Raw genomic sequence first — 20,227 nt, forward strand, 5'->3', positions numbered from 1 at the left:
GAGACGCAAGTTCAAGTCCCTGCTCTAAATCAGGCAGAGTGGGATCTTGAACCTGTGTATCTCACATTCCGGATAAGTGCCCTCCACTCTCCACTGGGCCATTGGCAATTCTGGGGTGGATCTCTCTAGTAGTTCCATCCTGGACCTGAGAAACCTTCACAGGGAAATTTTCCTGTAAGCTGATATGCTCCATGAAACATTTTGGTTTCCACAAAACGTCATTTTTTGCTTGGAAAAAAGTTTCAAAAATATTTTGACCCGCTCTACCCAAACTCATTAGTCACTTTTGAAAATCTTAGCTGGTAAGTATTCATCTCTGATGGCATACAGATGATATCTATCCTCTATTTCATATAATAGGTTTCTGATTAACATTGGTTTTGATCTCTACTCCAAATGTTTCCTTTTTTTATGCATTTCTATTGCTTATATGTGGCTTTAAGTGGATATTACATAGAGTTTACACTGGACTTCAAGCTTGTGAGTGGTGTTTAAGGCACTTATTCATTGCATAACTAGCTTTGACACAAGTCTTGGAATGTCCTACTATGGAAAGAATATAGCTAATGTCTGTTATGGTTTTGGTTTAATTTAAAAGAATTCTCACCTGTTGTAGAAGAACTACAAGAGATACATAAATCTTCTTTGATGTGATTGCTTACCAAAGTGCAAGATTTGTTTCTTACATTGTAAACTGCTGGACAAAAAAAATCTCTTTAATTATAGTATTGACTTGAAAAGATCCAAGTTGCATAGTAAATGGCTAATTTTTTACTTTTTTTTTATTGTATGTGTCATAAATGATGCTTCTGTCATTCATCTTTGCAAAGCATGAGTGAAATTGCACATGAATCTTCTAAGAAAACTAGAGAAGTGACATTCCTGGAATAGCACAGTAGGAAAATATTGTGTACTAGATTTGGAACCAGCTAATTTTCTAAGATCATTGCACTCATTCCTGAAACTATTACAGTTACTTTTTAATGTTTTAATCTTCAGCAAACCTGTGAAAACAAAAAATGCTATCCCCAACTATAAATTGAGTAAGGTAGATTTTTCAGTAAAAGAAGAACTAGTTAGTGCATGTCAGCAAGACCCACGTGGACAGTTAGTGCATGGCAGGCTAGTGTGGGGTAGATTTACTGCTTGCTGCAAACTAAATGGTCATGAGGACAATCCCTTAGAAATCATCTTTAGGATGACTGGATGGCTCAAGCCATTGATAACTGAATATGGACCCTTTCATCTCTAGATCACCGGTTCAAATTCAGCCCAGGTTGATAGATACTGAAAGTTATCACTTGATAGCTATTTGGTGTACCATGAAAAGAATTTGTGGTCTCAGTCCGTTCACTAATTGACAGCTGTCCATGTCACAAAAAATACCATTCCTCTCATCTATGTTGATGCAAATAAAAAGAAAATCAGACCCAGTGTCTCAAAATGGTTGAGGGCGTGTTTACAGAGTGTGAGTGGTATTCGTGTCTGGTGTTTTGATGTTTGGATGATATTCATATTCAGAGGGATCTGATACTCTCCAGCTCAGACCTCTAAATAGCAGAGCTGAGTCTGAGCACTTCCCCCACCACCTCTGCTGAAGATCTCTTCTCTTCTGTTGAGGGGAGGATTCCTCTACTCTCAGATCATCAGGGATAGTTTGCTGGACTTTTCCTGTGTCTTCAAAGGCAGCTGGCAGACCCCTTCCTCTTTCTGTCCTTTTCAAGGGATGACCGTAGGCTCACTGCACCCTAAATTTAAATAAGTATCTTCGGGAGAACAGGAAGTGATTTACATCTTTAAATACTCCACCTGTACTGACCCCTTAACACTTGGAAGTTCAGGCCATCCTAGAGTGTGCTAGAGACTCAGTCAACAGACAAGGTTTCCCATTGGTCCAATGTCACCTTGTGTGTCCTAGTAGACCATATGAGTTAAAGGAGTAGCTTAGCAGAAGCAAGAGGCGTGCTTCCATGTGCAGTTGCTGCAGGGGGCAGGGTAAGGCAGAGCAGAGCAGATTTCAGTGAGGACATGTCACTCAACTAACCCTGAAGTTCTGGGAAGGGAACCAGCTGTCCACACCCTGAAGATAACAGAGATGAAGGGGTCTTTCCCTTCTTTTTCCCACATGGGAAACGACATCAGAATCTCCACTTCCATTTAGAAAAACAAAACTAAGTTTTTAGCCATCATGTGTGTGAATAAAACCTATGAGTTTGCAGACAACCTGAAATAATAGCTCTAAGGGATGTGAACAGCCTTAGGATCACAGCAGGGTGTTCACTCCAAGACTCACTAACTCCAGGGGAAAGGAGTACTTGTGGCACCTTAGAGACTAACAAATTTATTTGAGCATAAGCTTTCGTGAGCTACAGCTCACTTCATTGGATGCATGCAGTGGAAAATACAGTGGGGAGATTTATATACACAGAGAACATGAAACAATGGGTGTCACCATACATACTGTAACCAGAGTGATCAGGTAAGGTTAGCTATTACCAGCAGGAGAGCGGGGGTGGGGGTGGGGAGGGCGGAAACCTTTTGTAGTGATAATCAAGGTGGGCCATTTCCAGCAGTTGACAAGAATGTCTGAGGAATAGCTGGGGGGGCGGGGGAGTACATTGGCCAAACTGGACAGTTTCTACATAAAAGAATAAATGGACACAAATCAGACGTCAAGAATTATAACATTCAAAAACCAGAAAGAGAACACTTCAATCTCTTTGGTCACTCGATTACAGACCTAAAAGTCGCAATTCTTCAACAAAAAAACTTCAAAACCAGACTCCAACGAGAGACTGCTGAATTGGAATTAATTTGCAAACTGGATACAATTAACTTAGGCTTGAATAAAGACTGGGAGTGGATGGGTCATTACACAATGTAAAACTATTTCCCCCCACACTGTTCCTCACACGTTCTTGTCAACTGCTGGAAATGGCCCACCTTGATTATCACTACAAAAGGTCCCTCTCTCTCCCCCCCCCCCCGCCCTCCCACTCTCCTGCTGGTAATAGTTCACCTTATCTGATCACTCTGGTTACAGTGTGTATGGTAACACCCATTGTTTCATGTTCTCTGTGTATATAAATCTCCCCACTGTATTTTCCACTGCATGCATCCAATGAAGTGAGCTGTAGCTCACAAAAGTTTATGCTCAAATAAATTTGTTAGTCTCTAAGCTGCCACAAGTACTCCTTTTCTTTTTGCAGATACAGACTAACACGGCTGCTACTCTGAAACCTGTAATAAATCTACCTCTCCGAGAGGCAGTAGTTAGGTCAATGGAAGAATTTTTCCGCAACCTAGCAGTGTCCACACCGGGGCTTAGGTCAACTTAACTATGTCTCTCATGGGTGTGAATTTCACATGAGCGACATAGCTAGGTTGATCTGAGATTTAGGTGTCATGCAGGCCTTTGTGTGTGGCAAACATGCCCACCTAAGTAACTGACTGCCAGGGGAAGTATGGGGGTTCCCTCCCCTGCCCCCTGACTCTGTGTGGGATAAGTGATCCCTGCTGCATCCAAAGGGATGGGGGCTCCTACTGCAACACCTGCAGGGGAAAGGGGCCCCTGGCCCTGCCACCATCACTCCAAATGGAGGGTTGGGCTGGGAGGACAGAACCACAGGAGGCTGCATGTCATTATTATGCATGTCATTATGGCCCTCGGTCCCCAGATTGTCTTAATCTGTCCCCGTTCTCCTATGTAGCTAGGAGGCAGGAGTGGCTGGCTGTGCCGAGATGGAGAGCTAGAGGTACATGATCATTCCTCCTATAGCTCTTCCTGGCCTAGGAGTAGGAGCTGAATTATTATTTCACACTTTAAGTGATGTGCCCTTCTCTAGCTGCCAGGACAGCCTGTTTCAAGTGCACTAAATTCTCTTAAAAATAAACAAATCATAGTACTCATTTCTGTTTAAGTGTTCAACAAAGCCACATGTCTCCTTGAAATTATGCCTGGATTCAAGATAACCTACAGGTATGGTGACAGTTCGCTGCCCTCTCTGTATGACCCTAAAGGAGCTTTGGGTTGGAGAGAAACCTAAGCCCATATGCTCTACTCTGCTAATAATAACAGCCTCGACTGGCCGCTTGACCTCTTCTCCCACAAGAATCTTCACACTTTTTTCCTTGCCTCCCTTTACACATGGAGTACACACAGCACCTGGGTAAATATAGCACGTATCTCTCTCTTCAGTTAGATGAGAATTCTGTGCACATCATTGCTATGTAATGTTGCAAATACAGTTGTTGCTTCAGCCTTCTAAATGTGTCCAATTTCCATTCTGTGACAAAAGCTTTTGTTTCCTTTAATGGTAATGAAACGCTAAGAAAAGCAACTCGCCGCAAGTACAGGCACTTTTATTTTCAGCACGTTTTACTTTTGCAGGCCACTTACAAGCCATTGCTGAAGCAGGTGGTAGAGGAGATATTCAATTCTGATCGACCTGACCCTGTTGATATTGAGCACCTCTCTGCAGGTCTCACTGATCTCCTGAAAACTGGATTCAGCATGTTCCTGAAGGTAAAGCAGCCATCCCGAGTTCATGTATAAAATCTGCACCTGTCCATAGTTGAACATCTCAGCCGCTGCTACTATATGCAGTCATGTATCACTTCCATTAGCTGCCCAGGAAGTGGCACACAACTGTATTTGCCTTTGTCACTGTAATAGCTGGATGAGACTAATGCTCAATTAAACGAAGACCTAATTATTCCAGTAATACATATACATATGTATGTACATAGGCGAATATATCTATATGAAACGATATAAATGCGGGTCTATATTATTACACATATGTATTTATTTCAGTTTTTAAAAACTATGTTAGAAAAGCGACTCATGAATTATGAACTCCGTGTATGTATCTTGACCAAACCGTAACAACTCAGTTTTGAAGGATGTAGCCTTTTGCCTTCTCCCTTGTCTGTTACTTCCATGTTGGGCTGAAATTCAAAAGGCTGGTGGCAAAAGAATAACAAGAGAGGGCCATTGACATTAAGTGCTCTCCTATCAAAATGGAATAACTCTAAACAATAGGCTGGCTCCCAACCCACAGAACTAGGTTAACCGTGGACAGGTCGTCTTGGCAACAAAGTCAGCAGGCAGGAGGCTGTGATCACTGGGAGAAGCTGAGGAGGATGTCACCTGACAAAGAGGGCAAAAAGTTATAAAAAGGGCAAGAGCTGCTCTTCTGGGGGCCATTTTTTTCCAGCTCAAGATGGGGGAGGGTTAACCCAATCTGCAGAAGCCTGGGTGAGGCAGGGGACCCTGCCTACCTTCCTAAACGCAGATGGTCTCCAAGGACTCCCAAAGGAAGGGGGTGCTAGTGAGGGGCTAGTGTTCTCTATGATCTGTACTCTTTCTTAGGCATCTATGATTAAGTACAAGAGAGCGGTGGTGTTAGAATCTGCCTCTGTGTGTGTGTGTGTGTTTTTTACATGCTTCACTACTGCAATGTGCTTCCTGTGAGAGTTATATGGTAAACCAGAAGGCTCACATCTTGGGGGTAGTCCTGGAAGAGGGTGTGTTTAAGCAATCAGGGAGGCTGAAGGGTCAGCACTGAGCCCAGGAGCTAGGCAGCTGGACAGGGAGTTCCAGACACAGGGTCTGCAATCCAATAGTGTGCCTAGGGACTGCAGAGACTGGGGCAGTGTCTGGACTCCATTCAGGCTCCAAGAGTCTTAAACCATCCAGTGACCTAGAGCAGGGGTGGGCAAACTTTTTGGCCCGAGGGCCACATCTGGGTATGGAAATTGTATGGAGGGCCATGAATGCTCATGAAATCGGGTTGGGGTGCAGGAGGGGGTGAGGGCTCCAGCTGGGGGTGAGGGTTCTGGGGTGGGGCCAGAAATGAGGAGTTCAGGGTGTGGGAGGGGGCTCTGGGCTGGGTCAGGGCGTTGGGGCATGGGAGGGGGTCAGAGGTGCAGGCTCCAGGAGGCTCTTACCTCAAATAGTTCCTGGAAGCAGCGGCATGTCCCCCCTCCAGCTCCTATGTGGAAGTGTGGCCAGGTGGCTCTGTGCGCTGCCCCGTCCGCAGGCACCGCCCCTGCAGCTCCCATTAGCCGCAGTTCCTGGCCAATGGGAGCTGCCGGGGTGGCGCTTGGGGCAGGGGCAGTGCACAGAGCCCCCTGTCTGTTCCTAAACGTAGGAGCTGGAGGGGGGACATGCTGCTGCTTCCGGGAGCCTCGGCGTGCACACACAGAGTGGCCTCCAACCCCAATCCCTGTCTGGAGCGCAGGAGCAGGGCAAGCCCCAGACCCACTCCCAGCAGGAGCTCAAGGGCCGGATTAAACCAGCTGGAGGGCCAGATGTGGCCCCTGGGCCGTAGTTTGCCCATCCCTGATCTAGAGGCTTGGATTCCCCTCTCAGCCATCTGATGGACGACCAGATCTGTGACAGGAGGATGAGCATGGGTATTATTATGCTGGAAGGTATTAATGGGTTCCATCAACCAGTTGTTTGATCGATACACAATTGCAGAAGTGCTTAATCTGTAGCTCTGCTAATCAAATGCCAGAGCTCCGTGTGTTTCCGTTTTTCCCTCATTCAGTTTTCCAATGTTCCCCAAAATCAAAAGATTCGGCCCTGCCTAGAACATCCCCTGAAATTTTGGAATTGATTAGATGTGGTATTCAAAAGTTATTGTTTCAGATTAACAGCTATGTTAGTCTGTATTCGCAAAAAGAAAAGGAGTACTTGTGGCACCTTAGAGACTAACCAATTTATTTGAGCATAATCTTTCGTGAGCTACAGCTCACTTCATCGGATGCATCCGATGAAGTGAGCTGTAGCTCATGGGAACTTATGCTCAAAAGTTGTTGTGTTAAATACAGACAAATAGAAATGTCAGAGTTGAGTGTAAGACCTCAGAAACTCTGCCAAAAATGCTTTGTACTTGCTATCAGTTTATAAGAGGATTCTTGTTGTGTTAGTTTAGAGTAAATTATTATCAGCCAGAAAGTGTAACATGCCTTTATTTTTTTGCCCTGTTTTCATGTCTCTGCCCCACAGTTGGATCTACATTTACAAAAGAGCCAGCAGCCCATTTAGGTGCCTAAATGAAGTGGCCAGATTTTCAAAAGTGCTTAGCACCCAGCAGCTTCCACTGTACTCAGATCCCTGATAGAAATCTCACATTGGTACCTTCTTTGTATTTTGTCAAATCTGTAGTGAAAGTGTTCTTAAAATGACCATGTTCTGAGTCATCATCTGAGACTCCTATAACATGAAATATATGGCAGAATGTGGGTAAAACAGAATAGGAGACATACAATTCTCCCCGAGGAGTTCAGTCACAAATCTAATTAATGCATTATTTTTTGAACGAGCATCATCAGCATGGAAGCATGTCCTCTGGAATGGTGGCTGAAGCATGAAGGGGCATACGAATGTTTAGCATATCTGGCACGTAAATACCTTGCAACACCAGCTACAAAAGTGCCATGCGAATGCCTGTTTTCACTTTCAAGTGACATTGTAAATAAGAAGCAGGCAGCATTATCTCCCGTAAATGTAAACAAACTTGTTTGTCTTGGCGACTGGCTGAACAAGAAGTAGGACTGAGTGGACTTATAGGCTCTAAAGTTTTACATTGTTTTGTTTTTGAGTGCAGTTATGAAACAAAGAATCTACATTTGTAAGTTACACTTTCACGATAAAGAGATTGCACTATAGTACTTGTATGAGGTGAATTGAAAAATACTATTTTTTATTTATAATTTTTACAGTGCAAATATTTGTAATAAAAATAATAATATAAAGTGAGCACTGTACGCTTTGTATTTTGTGTTGTAATAGAAATCAATATATTTGAAAATGTAGAAAAACATCCAAAAATATTTAATAAATTTAAATTGGTATTCTATTGTTTAACAGTGCAATTAATCATGATTAATTTTTTTAATCACGATTCATTTTTTTGAGTTTATCGTGTGAGTTAACTTTAATTAATCAAGAGCCCTAGTATAAAGATACACTGTCAGGGTTGGCAGCCCTAAAAACTGACCCACAGTTCTTTGCCTCTGGAAGATCTTTCCACACCTGTGTGATGTCTGAAAAACAATCCGTGCTGTAATTCCAAGAAAGAAAGAAAGAGAACAGACATTCCGCTATCAAAGTGTATAAACGAGCTGATGCACACATGATGTTTGAAATGACTGGTTTTATTTACTGGAGATTTCCCTGTAATTCACACCTGCATTTATTTGATTTTATTTGCTTGGGTTTTGTTTGTTTTTTTTTTTTTGAAGCAGGAACAATCATTAGTTTTTCTAAAAACATACGTGTGGTCTCCAGAAAGTATAACATTCAGATAGAGCCATTTTCAACATTGACCAATTGTTAGGTCTACCCAATTGTTGTTGTTGTTGTTACACTAGCACCTATATGCCATCTAAGTCGGGGTCCCATGGTGCTAGGTGCTGTACAGTCATATACCAAAATCGGTCTCTTCTCCAGAGAGTGGATGATCTCAGACCACACTCCTGCAGCTGGACCTGTGCAGGCAAACCCTGAAGCAGAGAGCCCCATTGCTCCATGCTGACATAAATGGTGAATTCCCATGGATTGCTTAAGGCAAGATGTAACTTGTTGAGGGGGCACTAACTAATGGGATTAGGGAGGGAAAAGAGTGGGGGGTGGGGAAAAGGAGTGAGTGAAATCCTTGAGAAACGGCAGGAAAGGGAGGGAGTTATGGGCACAGCCAGTGACTGAGCTGTAAGTTGATATCTCCTGAAATACGTTTTTTCTGAAAAATGTGAGACACTAAAAGAGATTTGTAATCATACATGTGTTCACTCTCTCCGTAGCTGTCATGAATCATTCTCTGTTGTTCTGCCAAGGGTCTCTTCTGTCGGTTGCTCTGGACATTTTTCATCTGTCTGCTCAATGTTTTAAGAACCAGTACCCAGCCACCAGTTAGTCTTTCAAAATGCATTGTATCAACAAAGCTCTCTTGGTGCCAGAATCACCCATGTCAGTAGGGCAAGCAGTTGCTTTGACTCCAAGATATTGTTGTTAGTTACACAACACCAAGATATGCCTGGCATTTTACAGGCAAATAAGACGGTGTAATCAATATGGTCCCCAGCATGACTCACTGAGTGCTGTTACAGTTCAGCATTTATGGTATCACACTTTCTCCCATGATAACAAATTATGATGTCACAAACACTTTACTGAGACATCACTGAATGAAGCAAGTGAATTATAAAGGAGAGAGCTTTTTATGTGCACCCAGATATGGGGACCGGCTATGATGAGTAAGGAAATATTTCTATACATGTTTCAGAGTAGCAGCTGTGTTCGTCTGTATTCGGAAAAAGAAAAGGAGTACTAGTGGCACCTTAGAGACTAACCAATTTATATGAGCATAAGCTTTCGTGAGCTACAGCAGGGGATGTTGAAATGCCTATAGTTACCCCTTAATGCCATGGCTCATGAAGCCGTACACAGGCAGCCTGGACAGTAGTCAGGAGCAGTTCAACTACAGGCTGAGCCAGTGCAGAATGGTGGTAGAATGTGCATTTGGATGTTTAAAGGCGCGCTGGCGCAGTTTACTGACTCACTTAGACCTCAGCGAAACCAATATTCCCACTGTTATTACTGCTTGCTGTGTGCTCCACAATATCTGTGAGAGTAAGGGGGAGATGTTTATGGCGGGGTGGCAGGTTGAGGCAAATCGCCTGGCTGCTGGTTACGCGCAGCCAGACACCAGGGCAGTTAGAAGAGCACAGGAGGGCGCGGTACGCATCAGAGAAGCTTTGAAAACCAGTTTCATGACTCGACAGGCTACGGTGTGAAAGTTCTGTTTGTTTCTCCTTGATGAAACCCCCCGCCCCTTGGCTCACTCTACTTCCCTGTAAGCTAACCACCCTCCCCTCCTCCCTTTGATCACTGCTTATGGAGGCAATAAAATCATTGTTGCTTCACATTCATGCATTCTTTATTCATTCATCACACAAATAGGGGGATGACTACCAAGGTAGCCCAGAAGGGGTGGTGGAGGAGGGAAGGAAAATGCCACACAGCACTTTAAAAGTTTACAACTTTAAAATTTTTTGAATGCCAGCCTTCTGTTTTTTGGGCAATCCTCTTTGGTAGAGAGCCTGGTTGGCTGGAGGCCCCCACACCGCGTTCTTGGGCGTCTGGGTGAGGAGGCTATGGAACTTGGGGAGGAGGGTGATTGGTTACACAGGGGCTGTAGCGGCAGTCTGTGCTCCAGCTGCCTTTGCTGCAGCTCAACCATACACTGGAGCATATTGGTTTGATCCTCCAGCAGCCTCAGCATTGAATCCTGCCTCCTCTCATCACGCTGCCGCCACATTTGAGCTTCAGCCCTGTCTTCAGCCCACCACTTACTCTCTTCAGCCCGCCACTTACTCTTTTCAGCCCACCACCTCTCCTCCCGGTCATTTTGTGCTTTCCTGCACTCTGACATTATTTGCCTCCACGCATTCGTCTGTGCTCTGTCAGTGTGGGAGGACAGCATGAGCTCAGAGGACATTTCATCACGAGTGCGTTTTTTTTTTCTTTCTAATCTTCACTAGCCTCTGGGAAGGAGAAGATCCTGTGATCATTGAAACACATGCAGCTGGTGGAGAAAAAAAAAAGGGACAGTGGTATTTAAAAAGACACATTTTATAAAGCAATGGCTACACTCTTTCAGGGTAAACCTTGCTGTTAACATTACATACATAGCACATGTGCTTTCGTTAAAAGGTCACATTTTGCCTCCCCCCACCGCGTGGCTACCCCCTCAACCCTCCCCCCTCCCCGTGGCTAACAGCGGAGAACATTTCTGTTCAGCCGCAGGCAAACAGCCCAGCAGGAACGGGCACCTCTGAGTGTCCCCTGAAGAAAAGCACCCTATTTCAACCAGGTGACCATGAATGATATCTCTCTCTCCTGAGGATAACACAGAGAGATAAAGAACGGATGTTGTTTGAACGCCAGCAAACATACACTGCAATGCTTTGTTGTACAATGATTCCCGAGTACGTGCTACTGGCCTGGAGTGGTAAAGTATCCTACCATGGAGGACGTAATAAGGCTGCCTTCCCCAGAAACCTTTTGCAAAGGCTTTGGGAGTACATCCAGGAGAGAATGCCAGGGCAAATTAATCCTTTCACATGCTTGCTTTTAAACCATGTATAGTATTTTAAAAGGTACACTCACCAGAGGTCCCTTCTCTGCCTGCCGGGTCCAGGAGGCAGCCTTGGGTGGGTTCGGGGGGTACTGGCTCCAGGTCCAGGATAAGAAACAGTTCCTGGCTGTCAGGAAAACCGGTTTCTCCGCTTGCTTGCTGTGAGCTATCTGCAACCTCATCATCATCATCATCATCTTCGTCCCCAAAACCTGCTTCCGTGTTGTCTCCATCTCCATTGAAGGAGTCAAACAACACGGCTAGGGTAGTGGTGGCTGAACCCCCTAAAATGGCATGCAGCTCATCATAGAAGCAGCATGTTTGGGGCTCTGCCCCGGAGCGGCCGTTCGCCTCTCTGGTTTTCTGGTAGGCTTGCCTCAGCTCCTTAAGTTTCACAGAGCACTGCTTCGGGTCCCTCTTCTGGCCTCTGTCCTTCATGCCCTGGGAGATTTTGATAAAGGTTTTGGCATTTCAAAAACTGGAACGGAGTTCTGATAGCACGGATTCCTCTCCCCATACAGTGATCAGATCCCATACCTCCCGTTCAGTCCATGCTGGAGCTCTTTTGCGATTCTGGGACTCCATCAGGGTCACCTCTGCTAATAAGCTCTGTATGGTCACCTGCAGCTTGCCACGCTGGCCAAACAGGAAATGAGATTCAAAAGTTCACGGTTCTTTTCCTGTCTACATAGCCAGTGCATCTGAGTTGAGAGTGCTGTCCAGAGCGGTCACAATGGAGTACTCTGAGATAGCTCCCGGAAGCCAATACCGTCGAATTGTGTCCACAGTACCCCAAATTTGACCTGGCAAGGCCAATTTAAGCGCTAATCCACTTGTCAGTGGTGGAGTAAGGAAATCGATTTTAAGAGCCCTTTAAGTAAAAAAAAAAGGGCTTCATCATGTGGACAGGTGCAGGTTTACATCGATTTAACGCTGCTAAATTCGACCTAAAGTCCTAGTGTAGACCAGGGCTAAGGTGCCACTAGTACACCTTTTCTTTTTATTTCTATACATGTTAGTTAAAACATAATTTTAACAAAATCCAGTCTTCTAAAATTTACTTGACTGTGTCATGGTTCTTAAAAAGTTCCCGTAGATGAATAAACTAAATTACCTATCAGCGTATCATTGGTCAATATAATTACCAGGCTAACCCTCCAGTCTCCTGATTGCACTCCTGTCAAACAGAAGGGTGCCACTTTCACAAAGTGTGGAAAAAGAAGAAAGAGGCAAGGGTATGTGAAAAGAAGATTTTGCCACTTTTCTCTGTCTTCTCTCACTTTTATCTCCTTTCTTCGATTTCTGTCTCCTCTGCTTTTCTTTTTCTACCTTGCTATATTGGAGTCATTCTAGGCTTTTAAGTTTTCTTTTTATGGTCTTTCAGCAACATACACTTACCACCTTAAATGCCTCTAACTCTGCTAGTAATATAAAGCAAATATAAATGTATAACAGATGTGCAGGTATGAATATTTCATGGACACAAAACTGTCATCACGTCCCTCACATTTTCTCCTCTGCATGTTGTTTAGACCTTTGGCTGGTTGGCAGGGTGCTGCATTACAGTGTGAGAGATTCTGAGCCAGCCAGTGATCTGTATTCATCACATAGGAGATGTTTCACAGATTTCCCCCTTTTTGCATGACTATCACGTTTCGTGATGATTTCACAAGCAGCCTTAAATTTGTTGTCCCTTAAATGTGTGACAACTCAAACAAATCAAACAAGTGAAGTTTGATCATTAAATTTAAATTGGCTGAGTTGTTATGTGTTAAGAGTCCAGCCAAAAGCAGCCTCTCCTAGCCCGTGTCCAGTAGAGTACATCACCCTCCTGGACTATACAGCCACACTCGAAGGGACTAGTTCTTCATTCAGTTCACGTCTTCCTAGGACAATTACTTTCCATAGACCTTGCTTTCTCAATTGCGTCTTTTAAGAACATAACATCTGGGGACATGCCAAGCATGCTGGATGACTCAACAGTAGTCAGTCAGGGAAGGATCCAACCACATATTACCACGCTCAGTGTATCCCCTTGCCTGGCTGAATGATATTTGTTCAGCCAGAGAAGATTAAAGATGCCACTCACCCAATACTTGTGTCTCTGGCTGACATGTCTGTTCTGGAGCTCAGCCAAGGAGACAGGGAAGGGCTCCTTTGTGTCCAAGATTCCTCCTTTTCTAGTGGTACTCCAAACCAAATGGTGATTTAAAGAGGACCCATTTCATTTATATCAATTGCCTTATACAACAGTGCTTGGCTACCTCCCTACTTCATTCATGGGCAGGAGAGATTCCCCTCATAAATAGATGCTGTCTTTATTCTAATTGTACTCCCAAGGCCTGGAACTTGGGAATATCTTCCCAGAGAACGTTGCAAGTGGGTTACTCCTATGGGCTGTGTGGCCCCAGTGAGGTGTTTAAAGACTGGTATGAGGGAGTGTAGGTGGAAAAAGCTCAATTCCATACATTCTCTTAACTGCCAAACCACTCCACAACTTCCTACAGAGGAGCTTTTCCCTTTTAGCCATTCAGGGTGGGTTTTTCTCTCCATTGCATTGACAATCCCACATCACTGTCTGCCTCTGCTCTTGTTCTGCCCAGAAGGCTTACAGATAGTCTTTTCAGAATTGAGCTCCTTCTGCATCTTTTTTTCCTATTAGGGATATTCAGAAATGTTTTCCCTCCCTCCATCTCATGAGTCACAGCTTTCAAGGGGAGGTCCTATCCCTAGTGCCCAGCCCAGTTACTCAGCTGGATGTTGAGCATCTTTTTGGGAAAAGGAGGGAGAGGCTTTTTCCTAGACCAAAGGACAGTGGCTGGAGTAGCCTCCATGACGTTAGAGGCCCCCTGTCTGAATGGTCATGGGGAATGTCTGGGGGATCTGTGCTGTGATGTATCCTCCAGCCCATCCCTGCCCCCTCTGTGGACAGCTGCACACAGGGATCCCCTTTGGTGCACACAGGGATCCCCATCCCTTTACCTCTGTGCTGCACTGAAAGAAAAGCCTTATATCCCAAGGCTATTAGATAGACAGAATAACAGGTTTGTTTTGCGACAGAGGCCTGCCCTATACCACTACAGCCACCTTTTCTGCATTTATATTTCTTGGTGTTAAATTATTGCCTCTGAGAGTTGCTTTTTTTTCAGCAGTTGATTCAAAGAACTTTGTATCCTGCCAGAGCATGAGGTCTGTTCTCATTTGAATAGTAATGGTGTGTTGTGTAAAACTATTTAATTTATTAATGATATTTTCTTATCTTGGTATGTTGTTTGGTATAATAGCTGCTGTCTATGGGTAGATATGTAATCAGGGTCAATAACTTCAGTTTAATCAGTTCTTAATGGCACTTCAATTGTGCTCATTCTGTATGAGGAACCATGTCATTGGACACAATAAAATGGCTCTTGGCTTACACATATCCCAAAATATCTCTTAGGGGGCCTGCCTCATATGTTTTATATCAACAGAAAATGGGCATGCATGATAACTGTCAGCCTTCTGTTTTTCCTGACCAGAGGCTCAGCTATTCAGATATCCAGATCCCAAATTAACTCTTCCACCATGCTAGCTGATGCATAATTATCAGTGCAAGCCAAGGTATTGGGCCAGATCCTTAGCTGAAGTTCATTGGAGTCAATGGAGCCGCACTGATTCACACTGGTTGACTATCTGATGACTAATACTGTATAGCTCAATTAAGAAGAAAAAATAACAAATTATTAGAAATGCTTATATAGAGAAGTGGGTAAAATGTTTATAATTAAAATTCATTTAATGGAAAATCACCTGATAGATGGATGTTTTGCAAAGCTGATAAGTGATTTTACTTAGTCTTAAATTTTTGGACAAAATTCAATGCAAACTTTTTTTAAAATTTTCAGGTGATTATGACACATTTCCATTTTACTTTTTCCAATTTTGATCTGGGTTGGTTGGTTGTGATGGTCACAGAAGTGATCTATTAGGTCTAGTTTCCTGGTTGCCTGAGCTGTGACCCTTCTGGGTTAGACAAGTCATTTTAACTGATTTTTCTCAGAGGAAATGTCTGCATTTTTGTGACCTCTAAATTAGTAAAAACAAACCTGTCAACTGAGCCACTTCCTGCTGCAGTTGGGAACCTGCTTTGCCTCCCCATTTCATGTGGTCCGTACAGTGTTGTCGAGGGGCATTGGCCCTGCCTGATGATCCCCAAAACACACCAAAGGGAAAGCACTCCAACCACTAAAGTCCCTAGGAGAAAATACCAGGACTGGCGATTGTAGGGACAAAGGTCCTCATGACCAGCTAGGTTCAGATAAGTATCCAAACTCCAAGATTCCTCCTTCACTAGATTTATTTGTTAGCTTGGCTATGTTGATGTAGTTTTACAATGTGTTTTTATATGAAGTCTGGCTATATTGAAGCTGATTCACTCCGCATCTTTATCTGTGGTTTGGTTACATTAATGCTGGGATTTTCATGTTTATTTTATTCTCCTTGTAGTTATAGTATATTAGTCTTAGGAGTATTGGGTACACTATAGAATCCTGGTGGCACATAGGCTGGCTTCTCTGATGCCATGCTATATCAATAATGCCAGCAACCATAACCATCATGCTTGCAGTGTCAATCTCTCTTTTCATACTTTATCTGCCCAAACTTGTGGTGTAAAGTTATATGTCTGGTCCATGGTGTCTGCAAGACATGGGCTGGGTGTGTGTTCCTGCACTACTTCTGGAGGTGGAGCCAAAGAAAAGGTGTCCCTGGCCACGTCTGTCACCATCTCACCAAATATGTGTCTCGGCATGTGCTTCTGAATGGAGACTTTCTGTGCGGGACCTTGTCTTCTCCTGTCTTCTCTCCACCAACCTAAATTACCAAAGATGGTTGCCATGGTAATTTCTAATGATTTTTAGACTGGGGCAAAATTTCTAAATCAAGATGTTTTGAAGTGATAGGTGATTTGCAAAACATTTTGGGGTCACTAACAATTCATATTAAAAATGAGATTTTGAGGACTTGAAAACCTTGTGAAACAAACTGGTGAAAAGTGTGTGCTATTTTGGAAAAGGAAAAAAATCTCCAATTTTAACTAGGCATTGTTTGCAGAAGCATGACAGAATGTGTGTTGCTTTTTGTTACAGTTCACTTTTATTCTTCTTCTGTAACACAGGGTTGAGTTGTGTTTAGCCACATGGAGCTAGCCTCTTCAAAAGAGAGAGCCTTGGGGGGTTGTATTATCAAATGGAAATATGTTGGCAGAAACCCACATTCTTAACACAGCCAAATATTTTGTACCCAAAGTATTGTCCTCCTCCAAAACACTTGTGCATAGCATAATAAAATTACAGGTTCCAAACCCTTTTCATGGCAACTTTAATTTAATTTAGAGCTTGCATGCCTAATGGTTGGTATTTTTTAATATGCATTTCTGGAATTTGTGGTTTGAATTTCAGTTTTCTGAAAAATAATACATTTTATATATGAACCATGTGTTTGGATAGAGGCTTATTTTGACTGATGGAAATGATTTGTCAAATATTTTCTCCCTTTCTGTACCCATGAAAGGTTACGTTAGGTAACCTTATAATAAGTTTCCAGATTTATACGTACATGTTTACGATGAGTTTCTTAGTCACTTGGTAAAGTTCTTGAGGACATTCTGAGGCGAATATCTAAGTTTAAATTCTTCAAATCTAACTCTTTGATCACCACCTTTGTTCTGGGTGGCAGCTAAAATAACATTAGGAAGTGGGAAGCAGCCACGTAAAGTTTGTTCACAGCTAGCCTCTGGACTGACATCTTAAAGCTAATAGTTCTTATACTGCATAAGAGTACCCTAGCCCAAGCACTTTGGCCAACATTCATGTTTACCATCTTTGTGAACAATTGCTCATCTTTGTGAACAGAACCCCCTGCCCCGAGTCCCCTCCCACAGCCCACGCCCACACCACCTCCCGCACCCCAAGCTCTAGCCCTGAGCCAACACCCAAACTCCCTCCCTCCATTGATAAGTATAACTCTTTAGTTAACCAGAATTTTTGACTAACTAGCACCCCTGTTCCCCCAATATGCTGGATAACAAAGCTTTTCCTGTATATGGTAATATATGTAAACACATTTGATTCATTAAAAAATCATTGGCCTGATTCTCAGGTCTGCTGAGCACACACAACTCCCTTTGACCTCAGTGGGACATGTGAATATGCCACACCTGAATATCATTCCAGTGATTTTTAACCTGCCAGCATCTCTTTAATTTTCTATCCAACTTCCATAGAAACCAGCATTTTAAAAAATCATTTCTGAGTTTCCTCCTAGTCCTTCAATACTCTGTCTTGACCAGTTGTCAAGGTTCCTTCCCCACTCTGAACTCTAGGATGCAGATGTGGGGACCTGCATGAAAACCTCCTAAGCTTACTTTTACCAGCTTAGGTTAAAACTTCCCCAAGATACAAACTATTTTACCCTTGGACTTCCACTGCCACCACCAAACTTTATCTGGGTTCCTGAAAAAACGTAGTTTGGAAACGTCTTTCCCCCCAGAATTCTCCCAACCCTTGCACCCCACTTCCTGGGGAAGGTTTGGTAAAAATCCTCACCAATTTGCGTAGGTGACCACAGACCCAAACTCTTGGATCTTAGAACAATGAAAAAGCATTCAATTTCCTTACACAAAGACTTTTAATAGAAGTAAAAAAGAATCATCTCTGTAAAATCAGGATGGTAAATACCTTACAGGGTAATTAGATTCAAAACAGAGAATCCCTTTAGGCAAAACCTTAAGTTACAAAAAAGACATGCAGACAGGAATATTCATTCTATTCAGCACAGCTATTTTCTCAGCCATTTAAAGGAATCATAATCTAACACATATTTAGCTAGATTACTTACTAAAAGTTCTAAGACTCCATTCCTGTTCTGTTCCTGGCAAAAGCATCATACAGACAGACACAGACCCTTTGTTTTTCTCCCTCCTCCCAGCTTTTGAAAGTATCTTGTCTCCTCATTGGTCATTTTGGTCAGGTGCCAGCGAGATTACCTTTAGCATCTTAACCCTTCACAGGTGAGAGGATTTTTCCTCTGGCCAGGAGGGATTTTAAAGCGGTTTACCCTTCCCTTTATATTTATGACACGCCCCCCAAATCTCAGCTAGGGTGAAACGCTGGCTGGGATTTCTTCCTGGAGTTCTAGGAAAAAACAGAGTTAATAAGACACATGCACCTCTAAATATACTACCAAGTACATAAAGACTAACAATATTTTCCACATCTCAAGGACGATTTTAACCAGTTGATTCTGGGAAACTTTCATGGGAGAGTGCATCAGCCACTTTTTTAGAAGTTCCTGAGATGTGTTGGATGTCGAAATCAAAATCTTGGAGAGCTAAACTCCACTGAATAAGTTTTTTGTTATTTCCCATGGCGGTATGAAGCCACTGTAGCGCAGCATGGTCGGTTTGCAGGTGGAAACGCCGTCCCCAAATATATGGGCGTAGCTTTTCCAGGGCGTAGACAATGGCGTAACATTCTTTTTCACTGACTGACCAGTTGCTTTCCCTCTCAGACAGTTTTTTGCTGAGAAACACTACAGGGTGGAATTCTTGATCCGGTCCTTCCTGCATTAAAACTGCTCCCACACCACACTCGGACACATCTGTGGTTACTAGGAACGGTTTGTCAAAGTGTGGGGCCCTTAGTACAGGGTCAGACATGAGTGTCGCTTTAAGCTGGTTAAAGGCCTTCTGACACTCTTCGGTCCACTGAATGGCATTTGGCTGTTTCTTTTTGGTTAGGTCTGTCAATGGGGCGGCAATTTGGCTGTATTGCGGTACAAATCGTCTGTAATAACCGGCCAAGCCTAAGAAGGATTGAACCTGTTTCTTTGACTTTGGGACAGGCCACTTTTGGATAGCATCCACTTTGGCCTGTAGGGGGCTGATAGTTCCTTGACCCACCTCGTGTCCAAGGTAAGTCACTCTGTTTAGGCCTATTTGACATTTCTTAGCTTTAACAGTTAGTCCTGCCTCCCTTATGCACTCAAGGACTTTTTGTAGATGTTCCAGGTGTTCTGCCCAAGAATCTGAAAATATGGCCACATCATCAAGGTAGGCAACTGCATATTCTCCTAATCCTGCTAGGAGATCATCTACAAGTCTTTGGAAGGTGGCGGATGCGTTTCGCAGCCCGAAAGGGAGTACATTAAATTCATACAGCCCAACGTGTGTGGTGAAGGCTGACCTTTCCTTGGTGGATTCATCTAGCGGTACCTGCCAGTACCCCTTGGTTAAGTCCAAGGTAGAGATGAACTGAGCCCAAGCCAGTTTCTCTAATAGTTCATCTGTGCGTGGCATTGGATAGTTGTCTCGGTGAGTTACAGTATTTAGCTTACAGTAGTCCACGCAAAAATGTATCTCCCCATCTGGTTTGGGAACTAGAACCACTGGAGATGCCCACGCACTTCCAGAGGGATGGATTACACCCATCTGTAACATATCCTGGATCTCCCGTTCTATAGCAGTTTTAGCTTGAGGAGACACCCGGTAAGGTTGGACTTTAATTGGGTGAGCATTACCTGTGTCAGTGGAGTGGTATGCCCGTTCAGTCAGTTCTGGGGTGGCTGAGAACGTCAGCGCGTAGTTAGTGCACAGCTCCTTGATCTGCAGTCACTGCATACGCCCAAGGGTCATGGAGAGGTTCACCTCTTCCACACCACCAGCACATTTCCCTTCGTAGTAGACACCTTCAGGCCACTCAGCGTCGTCTCCTCCCTGGGCTGTAAACTGACAAACCTTTAATTCTCTGGAATAAAAGGGCTTTAGAGAATTAATATGGTAAACCTTAGGCTTTTGGTTGGAGGTGGGAAATGCTATGAGATAATTAACAGCTCCCAGGCGCTCCTGGACTGTGAATGGCCCTTCCCACGATGCTTCCATTTTATGGGCCTGGAGTGCCTTTAAGACCATGACCTGGTCCCCTACTTTGAAGGAACGCTCTCTGGCATGTTTCTCATACCAGGCTTTTTGCTCTTTTTGAGCATCCTATAAGTTTTCTTTAGCAAGGGCTAAAGAGGTTCGGAGGGTGTTTTGTAGGTTG

The 20,227-nt window shown here is 43.6% G+C and overlaps 1 protein-coding gene across 1 annotated transcript in view; it reads left to right on the plus strand.

Moving 5' to 3' along the window:
- The window catches only part of SCFD2 (sec1 family domain containing 2), a 312,552-nt gene that overhangs the window by 283,828 nt on the left and 8,497 nt on the right, over positions 1-20,227 (plus strand). The window contains exon 7 of the mRNA XM_084626275.1: positions 4,391-4,525. Coding sequence (XP_084482401.1) covers positions 4,391-4,525 — 135 coding nt within the window. The remainder of the gene's footprint in view (positions 1-4,390; positions 4,526-20,227) is intronic.

This window comes from Lepidochelys olivacea (genome assembly GCF_965140295.1).
Source record: "Lepidochelys olivacea isolate rLepOli2 genome assembly, chromosome: 4".
Classification (NCBI taxonomy): Eukaryota; Metazoa; Chordata; order Testudines; family Cheloniidae; genus Lepidochelys; species Lepidochelys olivacea.